This window comes from Oncorhynchus gorbuscha, unplaced genomic scaffold, assembly GCF_021184085.1.
Source record: "Oncorhynchus gorbuscha isolate QuinsamMale2020 ecotype Even-year unplaced genomic scaffold, OgorEven_v1.0 Un_scaffold_1173, whole genome shotgun sequence".
In the NCBI taxonomy this organism is placed as follows: Eukaryota; Metazoa; Chordata; class Actinopteri; order Salmoniformes; family Salmonidae; genus Oncorhynchus; species Oncorhynchus gorbuscha.
The window spans coordinates 58,744-71,778 of NW_025746033.1; the positions used below are offsets into that span (position 1 = coordinate 58,744).

The window sequence follows — 13,035 nt, forward strand, 5'->3', positions numbered from 1 at the left end:
GAGAGAGAGAGAGGTAGAGAGAGAGAGGTAGAGAGAGAGAGGTAGAGAGAGAGAGGTAGAGAGAGAGAGGTACAGAGAGCGAGAGGTAGAGAGCGAGAGGTAGAGAGAGAGAGAGGTAGAGAGAGAGAGGTAGAGAGAGAGAGGTAGAGAGAGAGAGGTACAGAGAGCGAGAGAGAGAGGTAGAGAGAGAGAGGTAGAGTAGAGAGAGAGAGAGAGAGAGAGAGAGTAGAGAGAGAGGTACAGAGAGAGAGAGAGAGAGTAGAGAGAGAGAGAGAGGTAGAGAGAGAGAGAGGTAGAGAGAGAGAGAGAGAGAGAGAGAGAGAGGTAGAGAGAGCGAGAGAGAGTAGAGAGAGAGAGAGAGTAGAGAGAGAGAGAGTAGGAGAGAGAGAGAGAGAGGTAGAGAGAGAGAGGTAGAGAGAGAGAGAGAGTAGAGAGAGAGAGAGGTAGAGAGAGAGAGAGAGAGTAGAGAGAGAGGTAGAGAGAGAGAGAGGTAGAGAGAGAGAGGAGAGAGAGAGAGGTAGAGAGAGAGAGAGAGAGAGAGAGAGAGAGAGAGAGAGAGAGAGAGGTAGAGAGAGAGAGGTAGAGAGAGAGAGAGAGAGAGGTAGAGAGAGAGAGGGTAGAGAGAGAGAGAGAGGTAGAGAGAGAGAGAGAGAGTAGAGAGAGGTAGAGAGAGAGAGAGAGAGGTAGAGAGAGAGAGAGGTAGAGAGAGAGAGGGTAGAGAGAGAGAGGTAGAGAGAGAGAGGTAGAGAGAGAGAGAGAGGTAGAGAGAGAGGTAGAGAGAGAGAGAGAGAGAGAGAGAGAGAGAGGTAGAGAGAGGTAGAGAGAGAGAGAGAGTAGAGAGAGAGAGAGAGAGGTAGAGTAGAGAGAGAGGTAGAGAGAGAGAGAGAGAGTAGAGAGAGAGAGGTAGAGAGAGAGAGAGAGAGTCAGAGGCTGAAAGGGCCAGCAGGCTACTCTTATTGTAGAGATGACAGGAGAGCAGAGGTGAGGCAGGAAGAGGCAGGGGAAGGCAGGGTGAGGCAGGGAAGGCAGGGTGAGGCAGGGGAAGGCAGGAGGAGGCAGGGAGGCAGGGGAAGGCAGGGTGAGGCAGGGGAAGGCAGGAGGAGGCAGGAGGAGGCAGGGGGAGGCAGGGGAAGGCAGGGTGAGGCAGGGGAAGGCAGGGTGAGGCAGGGGAAGGCAGGAGGAGGCAGGAGGAGGCAGGGGGAGGCATGATGAGGCAGGGGGAGGCAGGGGGAGGCAGGCAGGGGAGACAGGGGGAGGCAGGGGGAGGCATGGGGAGGCAGGGGGGAGGCAGGGGGAGGCATGGAGAGGCAGGGGGAGGCAGGGGGAGGCATGGGGAGGCAGGGGGAGGCAGGGGAGGCAGGAGGAGGCATGAAGAGGCAGGAGGAGGCATGAAGGCATGTAAAGGGCGTTAAGTGTGTTTGGGATGATGCTGAACCCAACAGAACCTGGCTGGACCATCTCCAGCTTCGCTAGGCTGTGTCTGGGAAACGCCTGCACGCTGCAGAGAAAACACTATTTTCTCCTACAGTAAAGAAAGACCTCTGGCTCACTAGACAAGACAGTCCAGGTGAAGTAGAGTATCAGTGGGCATGGACAGGGATGGGAACTAACCACCTACAGCACGTTGAGTTCACTTAGCCTGATCACACATCTCTTTGTGCTCTCGCCAACTCCATAGATTGTCAAGCTAAACATGGCATGACAGGGATCTGTGACAGGGAGCTGTGATAGGGAGCTGTGATAGAGAGCTGTGACAGGGAGCTGTGACAGGGAGCTGTGATAGAGAGCTGTGACAGGGAGCTGTGACAGGGAGCTGTGACAGGGAGCTGTGATAGAGAGCTGTGACAGGGAGCTGTGATAGAGAGTTGTGACAGGGAGCTGTGACAGGGAGCTGTGATAGGGAGCTGTGATAGGGATCTGTGACAGGGAGTTGTGATAGGGAGCTGTGACAGGGAGCTGTGACAGGGAGCTGTGATAGGGAGTTGTGATAGGGAGCTGTGACAGGGAGCTGTGACAGGGAGCTGTGATAGGGATCTGTGACAGGGAGTTGTGATAGGGAGCTGTGACAGGGAGCTGTGACAGGGAGCTGTGACAGGGAGCTATGACAGGGAGTTGTGATAGGGAGCTGTGACAGGGAGCTGTGACAGGGAGCTGTGACAGGGAGTTGTGATAGGGAGCTGTGACAGGGAGCTGTGACAGGGAGCTGTGATAGGGAGCTATGACAGGGAGTTGTGATAGGGAGCTGTGACAGGGAGCTATGACAGGGAATTGTGATAGGGAGCTGTGACAGGGAGCTGTGACAGGGAGCTGTGACAGGGAGCTGTGACAGGGAGCTATGACAGGGAGTTGTGATAGGGAGCTGTGACAGGGAGCTGTGACAGGGAGCTGTGACAGGGAGCTGTGACAGGGAGCTGTGACAGGGAGTTGTGACAGGGAGTTGTGACAGGGGAGCTGTGACAGGGAGTTGTGACAGGGAGTTGTGACAGGAAGTTGTGACAGGGAGCTGTGATAGGGATCTGTGACAGGGAGCTGTGACAGGGAGTTGTGACAGGGAGCTGTGACAGGGAGTTGTGACAGGGAGTTGTGACAGGGAGTTGTGACAGGGAGTTGGCATGATAACACAAACAGACTGGCACTCAGGCTCATGTCCCCCTCTCTTACACTATAAAACGCTTTGAGCGTCCATCTGGAATGCAAAAGCTATATATAAGATCAATCAATATTTATCCAATATGGCGATGGCTGTTATGAAAACTATTTGTTACAGTACTAAAACCTAATGTCCTGTCCTGTACCTCTGTTCTGAAACACGTTCTCTGTCTGAGTCCCAGATGGCACACTATTAGTGCACTACTGCATAGGCTTCTGGTCTAAAGTAGTGCACTACATAGGAAATGGTCTAAAGTAGTGCACTATATAGGGAATAGGACTCTGGTCTAAAGTAGTGTACTATATAGAGAATGGTCTAAAGTAGTGCACTATATAGGGAATGGTCTAAAGTAGTGCACTATATAGGGAATGGTCTAAAGTAGTGCACTATATAGGGAATGGTCTAAAGTAGTGCACTATATAGGGAATGGTCTAAAGTAGTGCACTATATAGGGAATGGTCTAAAGTAGTGCACTATATAGGGAATGGTCTAAAGTAGTGCACTATATAGGGAATAGGGCTCTGGTCTAAAGTAGTGCACTATATAGGGAGTAGGGTTATGGTCTAAAGTAGTGCACTATAAAGGGAATAGGGCTCTGGTCTAAAGTAGTGCACTATATAGGAAATGGTCTAAAGTAGTGCACTATATAGGGAATAGGGCTCTGGTCTAAAGTAGTGCACTATATAGGGAATGGTCTAAAGTAAGGCAGTACATAAGGAATAGGGTTCTGGTCTAAAGTAGTGCACTATATTGGGAATAGGACTCTGGTCTAAAGTAGTGTACTATATAAGGAATAGGTCTCTGGTCTAAAGTAGTGCACTATATAGGGAATAGGGCTCTGGTCTAAAGTAGTGCACTGTATAGGGAATAGGGCTCTGGTCTAAAATAGTGCACTATATAGGGAGTAGGGTTCTGGTCTAAAGTAGTGCACTATATAGGGAGTAGGGTTCTGGTCTAAAGTAGTGCACTATATAGGGAGTAGGGCTCTGGTCTAAAGTAGTGCACTATATAGGGAATAGGGCCCTGGTCTAAAGTAGTGCACTACATAGGGTATGGTCTAAAGTAGTGTACTACATAGGGAACAGGGTTCCATTCGCGGTGAATCCTCTGTTTGTCGTCACGGTCGATCCAATCATGTGTAATTAGCATTGATTTACAAATGACTGAAGTCATGTCCTTTAACGACCCCCCAGCCAGCTGCCCCGGCGCTCGACTGAACCTACGGTACAAGTCACCAAGTCACTTATCTACCAGACTGGATGTTAGGCGTGTGGCTGTGTGACCGACCTGCTGCTGGGAGCCGTTGTTCAATACGCAGAGTTCAGATGACGATCAGCGTGACTCACAAAATGGCGACCTATTTCTAGAAATAGTGACCCTGTGGATCCTGGTCTAAAGTAGTGCACTATATAGGGAATAGGACTCTGGTCTAAAGTAGACACTCCCCCGTCCACTGCTCATGATAAATGACACACTCCCCCTTCCACTACTCATGATAAATGACACACACACTCCCCCTTCCACTACTCATGATAAATGACACACACTCCCCCTTCAACTACTCGTGATAAATGACACACACTCCCCCTTCCACTGCTCATGATAAATGACACACACACTCCCCCTTCCACTACTCATGATAAATGACACACACTCCCCCTTCCACTACTCATGATAAATGACACACACTCCCCCTTCCACTGCTCATGATAAATGACACACACACTCCCCCTTCCACTGCTCATGATAAATGACACACACTCCCCCTTCCACTACTCATGATAAATGACACACACTCCCCCTTCAACTACTCATGATAAATGACACACACTCCCCCTTCCACTACTCATGATAAATGACACACACTCCCCCTTCCACTGCTCATGGTAAATGCATGAGGCAGTATCTACAGTACATGGACAGACTGTCACACCCATTGGCCTGTTGACTGACTGCGGTCCAGTCAATGTTGTGTGTGTGTGTGTGTGGCCCTGACCTTCTCACTGACTGACCAATGGAACAAGGTCTTGCCTCACGGGGCTTATAGAATAACTGACTGACCAATGGAACAAGGTCTTGCCTCACGGGGCTTATAGAATAACTGACTGACCAATGGAACAAGGTCTTGCCTCACGGGGCTTATAGAATAACTGACTGACCAATGGAACAAGGTCTTGCCTCACGGGGCTTATAGAATAACTGACTGACCAATGGAACAAGGTCTTGCCTCACGGGGCTTATAGAATAACTGACTGACCAATGGAACAAGGTCTTGCCTCACGGGGCTTATAGAATAACTGACTGACCAATGGAACAAGGTCTTACCTCACGGGGCTTATAGAATAACTGACTGACCAACATGGTACACTGCAGATACAGTGCTGTATGGAGTGAGGGCTGTAGATACAGTGCCGTATGGAGTGAGGCCTGCAGATACAGTGCTGTATGGAGTGAGGGCTGAGGACACAGTGCTGTATGGAGTGAGGCCTGCAGATACAGTGCTGTATGGAGTGAGGGCTGAGGACACAGTGCTGTATGGAGTGAGGCCTGCAGATACAGTGCTGTATGGAGTGAGGCCTGCAGATACAGTGCTGTATGGAGTGAGGCCTGCAGATACAGTGCTGTATGGAGTGAGGGCTGCAGATACAGTGCAGTATGGAGTGAGGGATGCAGATACAGTGCTGTATGGAGTGAGGGCTGCAGATACAGTGCTGTATGGAGTGAGGGCTGTAGATACAGTGCTGTATGGAGTGAGGGCTGTAGATACAGTGCTGTATGGAGTGAGGGCTGCAGATACAGTGCTGTATGGAGTGAGGGCTGCAGATACAGTGCTGTATGGAGTGAGGGCTGTAGATACAGTGCTGTATGGAGTGAGGGCTGCAGATACAGTGCTGTATGGAGTGAGGGCTGCAGATACAGTGCTGTATGGAGTGAGGGCTGTAGATACAGTGCTGTATGGAGTGAGGGCTGTAGATACAGTGCTGTATGGAGTGAGGCCTGCAGATACAGTGCTGTATGGAGTGAGGGCTGCAGATACAGTGCTGTATGGAGTGAGGGCTGTAGATACAGTGCTGTATGGAGTGAGGGCTGCAGATACAGTGCTGTATGGAGTGAGGGCTGTAGATACAGTGCTGTATGGAGTGAGGGCTGTAGATACAGTGCTGTATGGAGTGAGGGCTGCAGATACAGTGCTGTATGGAGTGAGGGCTGCAGATACAGTGCTGTATGGAGTGAGGGCTGAGGACATGGTGCTGTATGGAGTGAGGCCTGCAGATACAGTGCAGTATGGAGTGAGGCCTGCAGATACAGTGCTGTATGGAGTGAGGCCTGCAGATACAGTGCTGTATGGAGTGAGGGCTGAGGACACAGTGCTGTATGGAGTGAGGGCTGAGGACGACGTGGCCGTATGGAGTGAGGGCTGCAGATACAGTGCTGTATGGAGTGAGGGCTGCAGATACAGTGCTGTATGGAGTGAGGGCTGCAGATACAGTGCTGTATGGAGTGAGGGCTGTAGATACAGTGCTGTATGGAGTGAGGGCTGTAGATACAGTGCTGTATGGAGTGAGGGCTGTAGATACAGTGCTGTATGGAGTGAGGGCTGCAGATACAGTGCTGTATGGAGTGAGGGCTGCAGATACAGTGCTGTATGGAGTGAGGGCTGAGGACATGGTGCTGTATGGAGTGAGGCCTGCAGATACAGTGCAGTATGGAGTGAGGCCTGCAGATACAGTGCTGTATGGAGTGAGGCCTGCAGATACAGTGCTGTATGGAGTGAGGGCTGAGGACACAGTGCTGTATGGAGTGAGGGCTGAGGACACAGTGCTGTATGGAGTGAGGCCTGCAGATACAGTGCTGTATGGAGTGAGGGCTGAGGACACAGTGCTGTATGGAGTGAGGCCTGCAGATACAGTGCTGTATGGAGTGAGGCCTGCAGATACAGTGCTGTATGGAGTGAGGCCTGCAGATACAGTGCAGTATGGAGTGAGACCTGAGGACGACGTGGCCGTATGGAGTGAGGGCTACAGATACAGTGCTGTATGGAGTGAGGGCTGAGGACGACGTGGCCGTATGGAGTGAGGGCTGAGGACAACGTGGCCGTTGTACACTACACCATGACGCATTATGTTTCCAGTAAAACAGATTGCAACGTTGTCGCGGTTTGTGTTCGACCACTGAATGTGAATATTGGACAGAGGCTCCCAGAAGGACTTACACTGCTGAGAGCGCTTAACTGGCTATTTATTCTGAAATGAATGCCAATGCCATTATGTTACTCCATGCAAACTAACACTGCAGATGTAGATCGAACAGACTCATTCACTAAGGCACTTGCATTTGCAAATATCAATTGAGGAAACATGTTGGTAGAACTCAACAGAAGTAAGAGTAGATGGACTGAATTCAACTTGCGTGATCGGGCATGAAAGGCCAACTGGGGTGCGGTATAAAAAGTAACACATGTAAATATATATTTGTCAGTGTTTATCTTGCAAATTTTTTTTTGTAATTTTACCTTTATTTAACCAGGCAAGTCAGTTAAGAACACATTCTTATTTTCAATGACGGCCTGGGAACAGTGGGTTAACTGCCTGTTCAGGGGCAGAACGACAGATTTGTACCTTGTCAGCTCGGGGTTTGAACTCCCAACCTTCCGGTTACAAGTCCAACGCTCTAACCACTAGGCTACGCTGCCTAGGCTAATAACTCCATTGGTTCCAGGTCGACCACAGTGAAGATGCAGAAACTCACTCCTTTCATTCATCTGCTTCGTCTGCCCTCATATTTACAGCACAGAACATTGACCTGTTTTACCCAGTTTTGCTTTTCATGATAACCAAAAACTATTTGACCAACAGTTGCATTTGTTAGTTTAATTGGAGAAAAAGTTCCACCGAGCAAAAACGTTATAAAATGTCATTTATAATAATTCTGTAAGTACAGAAATTGTTTACTCAGTGGGAAATTAGTATCTAACTCGTCGGTGACGACTGTATGGAGATTGTGACAGAGACTATGTGAGTTTATTACAGTATTATAGACACTATGAACTGGGATTTACTATGGTCTTCTAGATTAACCCCTTACAGTATTATAGACACTATGACCTGGGATTTACTATGGTCTTCTATGTAGATGAACCCCTTACAGTATTATAGACACTATGACCTGGGATTTACTATGGTCTTCTAGATTAACCCCTTACAGTATTATAGACACTATGAACTGGGATTTACTATGGTCTTCTAGATTAACCCCTTACAGTATTGTAGACACTATGTCCTGGGATTTACTATGGTCTTCTAGATTAACCCCTTACAGTATTATAGACACTATGACCTGGGATTTCCTATGGTCTTCTATGTAGAAGAACCCTTTACCTTCTAACAACTCTGTGTGGCTTGTGAGCGTCATCATAGAGCCAAACCGGTGTGTGTTGGTGAGAGGCTGTTCATAGATGGGTCATAACAGTTTGTTTTGTCAAACCGTTTGGAATTTACAAACGTTTTTTTGGGGAGAACAGTTTTCGGTATCTCACAAACACCGTTTCCCTGTCTCACAAACACTGTTTCCCTGTCTCACAAACACTGTTTCCCTGTCTCACAAAAACTGTTTCCCTGTCTCACAAACACTGTTTCCCTGTCTCACAAACACTGTTTCCCTGTCTCACAAAAACTGTTTCCCTGTCTCACAAACACCGTTTCCCTGTCTCACAAACACCGTTTCCCTGTTTCCCTGTCTCACAAACACCGTTTCCCTGTCTCACAAACAAAGTTTCCCTGTCTCACAAACACTGTTTCCCTGTCTCACAAACACAGTTTCCCTGTCTCACAAACACCGTTTCCCTGTCTCACAAACACCGTTTCCCTGTCTCACAAACACCGTTTCCTGTCTCACAAACACCGTTTCCCTGTCTCACAAACACCGTGTCCCTGTCTCACAAACACTGTTTCCCTGTCTGACAAACACCGTTTCCCTGTCTCACAAACACTGTTTCCCTGTCTCACAAAAACTGTTTCCCTGTCTCACAAACACTGTTTCCCTGTCTCACAAACACTGTTTCCCTGTCTCACAAAAACTGTTTCCCTGTCTCACAAACACCGTTTCCCTGTCTCACAAACACCGTTTCCCTGTTTCCCTGTCTCACAAACACCGTTTCCCTGTCTCACAAACAAAGTTTCCCTGTCTCACAAACACTGTTTCCCTGTCTCACAAACACAGTTTCCCTGTCTCACAAACACCGTTTCCCTGTCTCACAAACACCGTTTCCCTGTCTCACAAACACCGTTTCCCTGTCTCACAAACACCGTTTCCCTGTCTCACAAACACCGTGTCCCTGTCTCACAAACACTGTTTCCCTGTCTGACAAACACCGTTTCCTGTCTCACAAACACTGTTTCCCTGTCTGACAAACACCGTTTCCCTGTCTCACAAACACTGTTTCCCTGTCTGACAAACACCGTTTCCCTGTCTCACAAACACTGTTTCCCTGTCTGACAAACACCGTTTCCCTGTCTCACAAACACTGTTTCCCTGTCTGACAAACACCGTTTCCCTGTCTCACAAACACCGTTTCCCTGTCTCACAAACACCGTTTCCCTGTCTCACAAACACCGTTTCCCTGTCTCACAAACACTGTTTCCTTGTCTCACAAACACCGTTTCCCTGTCTCACAAACACCGTTTCCTTGTCTCACAAACACCGTTTCCCTGTCTCACAAACACCGTTTCCCTGTCTCACAAACACCGTTTCCCTGTCTCACAAACACCGCTCTAGGCTGTTCATATCTGTTGTAGGATGTATAGTTTTGATACCAAAATGTACTTTATAAGGGTATTATACAATGTAATGCTTTTATTTTAAAGAATGCCACCAGAGGGTGTCGAAGTTGAACAGGCGCAGTCCCTCATTAATTACACACACTAATGGTTGGTTATCAGCGGATACAGAACTCAATGTTTTGAAAGGGGCTTGAAGCCCAAAACGGGCGCGTGTTACCGTGGGACTCAGAGTTCAGATGACAGCGTCACGCGCTGCTTTGAAGTAGGCACTTGGGTTGAGAGACAGACATGACAGGACAAAACCTGATCAAAAGTAAAGGCTGCTTCGTAATATAATGTCTCATCTGTTTCATTTGAGGGGGAATAAGGTTAGTGGACTGTACAGGCTATAGGTTAGTGGACTGTACAGGCTGTAGGTTAGTGGACTGTACAGGCTGTAGGTTAGTGGACTGTACAGGCTATAGGTTAGTGGACTGTACAGGCTGTAGGTTAGTGGACTGTACAGGCTGTAGGTTAGTGGACTGTACAGGCTATAGGTTAGTGGACTGTACAGGCTGTAGGTTAGTGGACTGTACAGGCTATAGGTTAGTGGACTGTACAGGCTGTAGGTTAGTGGACTGTACAGGCTGTAGGTTAGTGGACTGTACAGGCTATAGGTTAGTGGACTGTACAGGCTGTAGGTTAGTGGACTGTACAGGCTGTAGGTTAGTGGACTGTACAGGCTATAGGTTAGTGGACTGTACAGGCTGTAGGTTAGTGGACTGTACAGGCTGTAGGTTAGTGGACTGTACAGGCTGTAGGTTAGTGGACTGTACAGGCTGTAGGTTAGTGGACTGTACAGGCTATAGGTTAGTGGACTGTACAGGCTGTAGGTTAGTGGACTGTACAGGCTGTAGGTTAGTGGACTGTACAGGCTGTAGGTTAGTGGACTGTACAGGCTATAGGTTAGTGGACTGTACAGGCTGTAGGTTAGTGGACTGTACAGGCTGTAGGTTAGTGGACTGTACAGGCTATAGGTTAGTGGACTGTACAGGCTGTAGGTTAGTGGACTGTACAGGCTATAGGTTAGTGGACTGTACAGGCTATAGGTTAGTGGACTGTACAGGCTATAGGTTAGTGGACTGTACAGGCTATAGGTTAGTGGACTGTACAGGCTATAGGTTAGTGGACTGTACAGGCTGTAGGTTAGTGGACTGTACAGGCTATAGGTTAGTGGACTGTACAGGCTGTAGGTTAGTGGACTGTACAGGCTGTAGGTTAGTGGACTGTACAGGCTGTAGGTTAGTGGACTGTACAGGCTGTAGGTTAGTGGACTGTACAGGCTGTAGGTTAGTGGACTGTACAGGCTGTAGGTTAGTGGACTGTACAGGCTATAGGTTAGTGGACTGTACAGGCTATAGGTTAGTGGACTGTACAGGCTGTAGGTTAGTGGACTGTACAGGCTATAGGTTAGTGGACTGTACAGGCTGTAGGTTAGTGGACTGTACAGGCTATAGGTTAGTGGACTGTACAGGCTATAGGTTAGTGGACTGTACAGGCTATAGGTTAGTGGACTGTACAGGCTATAGGTTAGTGGACTGTACAGGCTGTAGGTTAGTGGACTGTACAGGCTGTAGGTTAGTGGACTGTACAGGCTGTAGGTTAGTGGACTGTACAGGCTATAGGTTAGTGGACTGTACAGGCTGTAGGTTAGTGGACTGTACAGGCTATAGGTTAGTGGACTGTACAGGCTGTAGGTTAGTGGACTGTACAGGCTATAAACACAACGCTAACTCACACGTCATCATGCCATGGGGTGTGGATGCATAGAGTAACTGTAAATGTAAAGGGTTACCTTCTCTCTCCCTGCAGCATATATGAGCTGCGGAAAAATCCCAGGAGTTCACTTTCTATTTGAGCGTCGAAAGTAATGTTTACTTTATACGTCCTCATGGGCTTCAGTTCCCTGTGCAAAGCGATCACATAAACCTGGTTTCCCGGGTAATGGAATTGGCGGTGGATTCTCATGACACCGGGTTTTTTATTATCCGAGTAAACCGCCACTTTCTCCACCTCGAGGCGGTCGGTGTGAAGCACAATGAATTTGGTCGAGTTCACACACTCGAATTCAATGTTCACTTCCCCGGAGAAGGTGAAGTTATCCATGTATACTGAGAGACGCAGGTCGTAGTGCCGGGGCCGGAGAGATGTCGGTAACCGGAGGTGTCTCCACGGCTGGGCTTCTTCATCTTTGTGGTTCCCGTTCCCATCCCGTGACCCGTTGAACTTGGCGTTAGAGCCATTGCCCCCTCGTGAGCTGCTCTCCCCAGCGCACTCCTCGAACCGGACGCTGAGGAGAACCGCGATGGCCGTGACGACGATGAGGGTGAGGATGGAGATGGCGAACCCCAGGACCAGTTTCTTGTGGACGGTGATGCTTCGCTCCGTTGTCCGGGGCCGAACCACCATGCTATCAGCCCATTGGTCCGACAGGCCTCTGCCGTTCCTCATGTTATTATCCTCTATCCCCATCGGAGTGAATGATAAGCCCTTGTTGCCAAGCTTATCCTCCAAAGACATACTCTGCCCAATCAGAATATGAGGCTTGGTTGGGGTCCGGGCATAAAAGAGAAAGGAAATCCCGATAACAGAGTGTCATCAGTCAGGTCTAGTAGCTGCCACTTAGAATAGTCAGGAAGATGTGGAGGAGATGAGCACAGCTGATGCCCCGTTGAAGTGGCCGACGGTAGCAAATGAGACGCGGAATCATAAAAGTGCCCGAAATCAACTTTCCTGATGGATTGAAATCACGGTTTAAATCACGAGCTCGGGTATTGGAGTTTAATATGCTATCCTGATTGTTATCTATCTGCCTTCACGGCCTCCATCTCCGCGCACACAGAGTGTTGCACAGAACACAATCCATCGCGGGGACTGATGCTGCCGCTGCTGCTGGTGCTGGTGATGCTGTTACTGATGGTCCTCACCCTCCGAGCTGTGTGCTCATATTGAGAGCTGCTCCCACATCTACAATATAAAGGACTCTCTCTCTCTCTCTTTCGCTCCGTCTCTCTCTCTCTCTCTCTCTCTCTCTCTCTCTCTCTCTCTCTCTCTCTCTCTCTCTCTCTCTCTCTCTCTCTCTCTCTCTCTCTCTCTCTCTCTCTCTCTCTCTCTCTCTCATTCAGCGCCGTAGGAATCTCAGCCTACTTCTTCTTGTAAGAAGGAACTCACGACGGATTTCAACCAGTTAGGAGAAAAAAAACAATTACCAACGCCAGAGAGCGAATGAGTTTCCCAGCCCCTCTTGCTTTGCCAGAGAACAAATAGACCTAGAACATTGCGAAATGCGCAGTAGGACAGAGTAGGAGAGCTCTCCCTCCCTCCGTGCAGAATAGCGGGCTCATCTCCTCGCTTGGTGAGAATACTGTAGGATGGATAGAAACAACGCCTAGTCAGGAAATTATATAGGTCTATATGGGAAAAGACTTCAACTGTAGTCAAGAGGGGGGCTACGACAGGCTACACACAGAGGTGGTGCAGCAGCCAACCCAGTCGGGCTGACTGCCACCTATTCCCAGCCTACCTAAATAGACAACATCATGGCATTCATGCTGAGCGTGATAATGA

The 13,035-nt window shown here is 48.8% G+C and overlaps 1 protein-coding gene across 1 annotated transcript in view; it reads right to left on the reverse strand.

Moving 5' to 3' along the window:
• The window catches only part of LOC124021699 (thyrotropin-releasing hormone-degrading ectoenzyme-like), a gene marked incomplete at its 3' end in the record, with an annotated part of 61,043 nt that extends 48,238 nt beyond the window's left edge, over positions 1-12,805 (reverse strand). The window contains exon 1 of the mRNA XM_046336814.1: positions 11,264-12,805. Within this exon, the coding sequence (XP_046192770.1) occupies positions 11,264-11,988 (725 nt within the window). The remainder of the gene's footprint in view (positions 1-11,263) is intronic.
• Between the last annotated feature and the right edge of the window lie 230 nt (positions 12,806-13,035).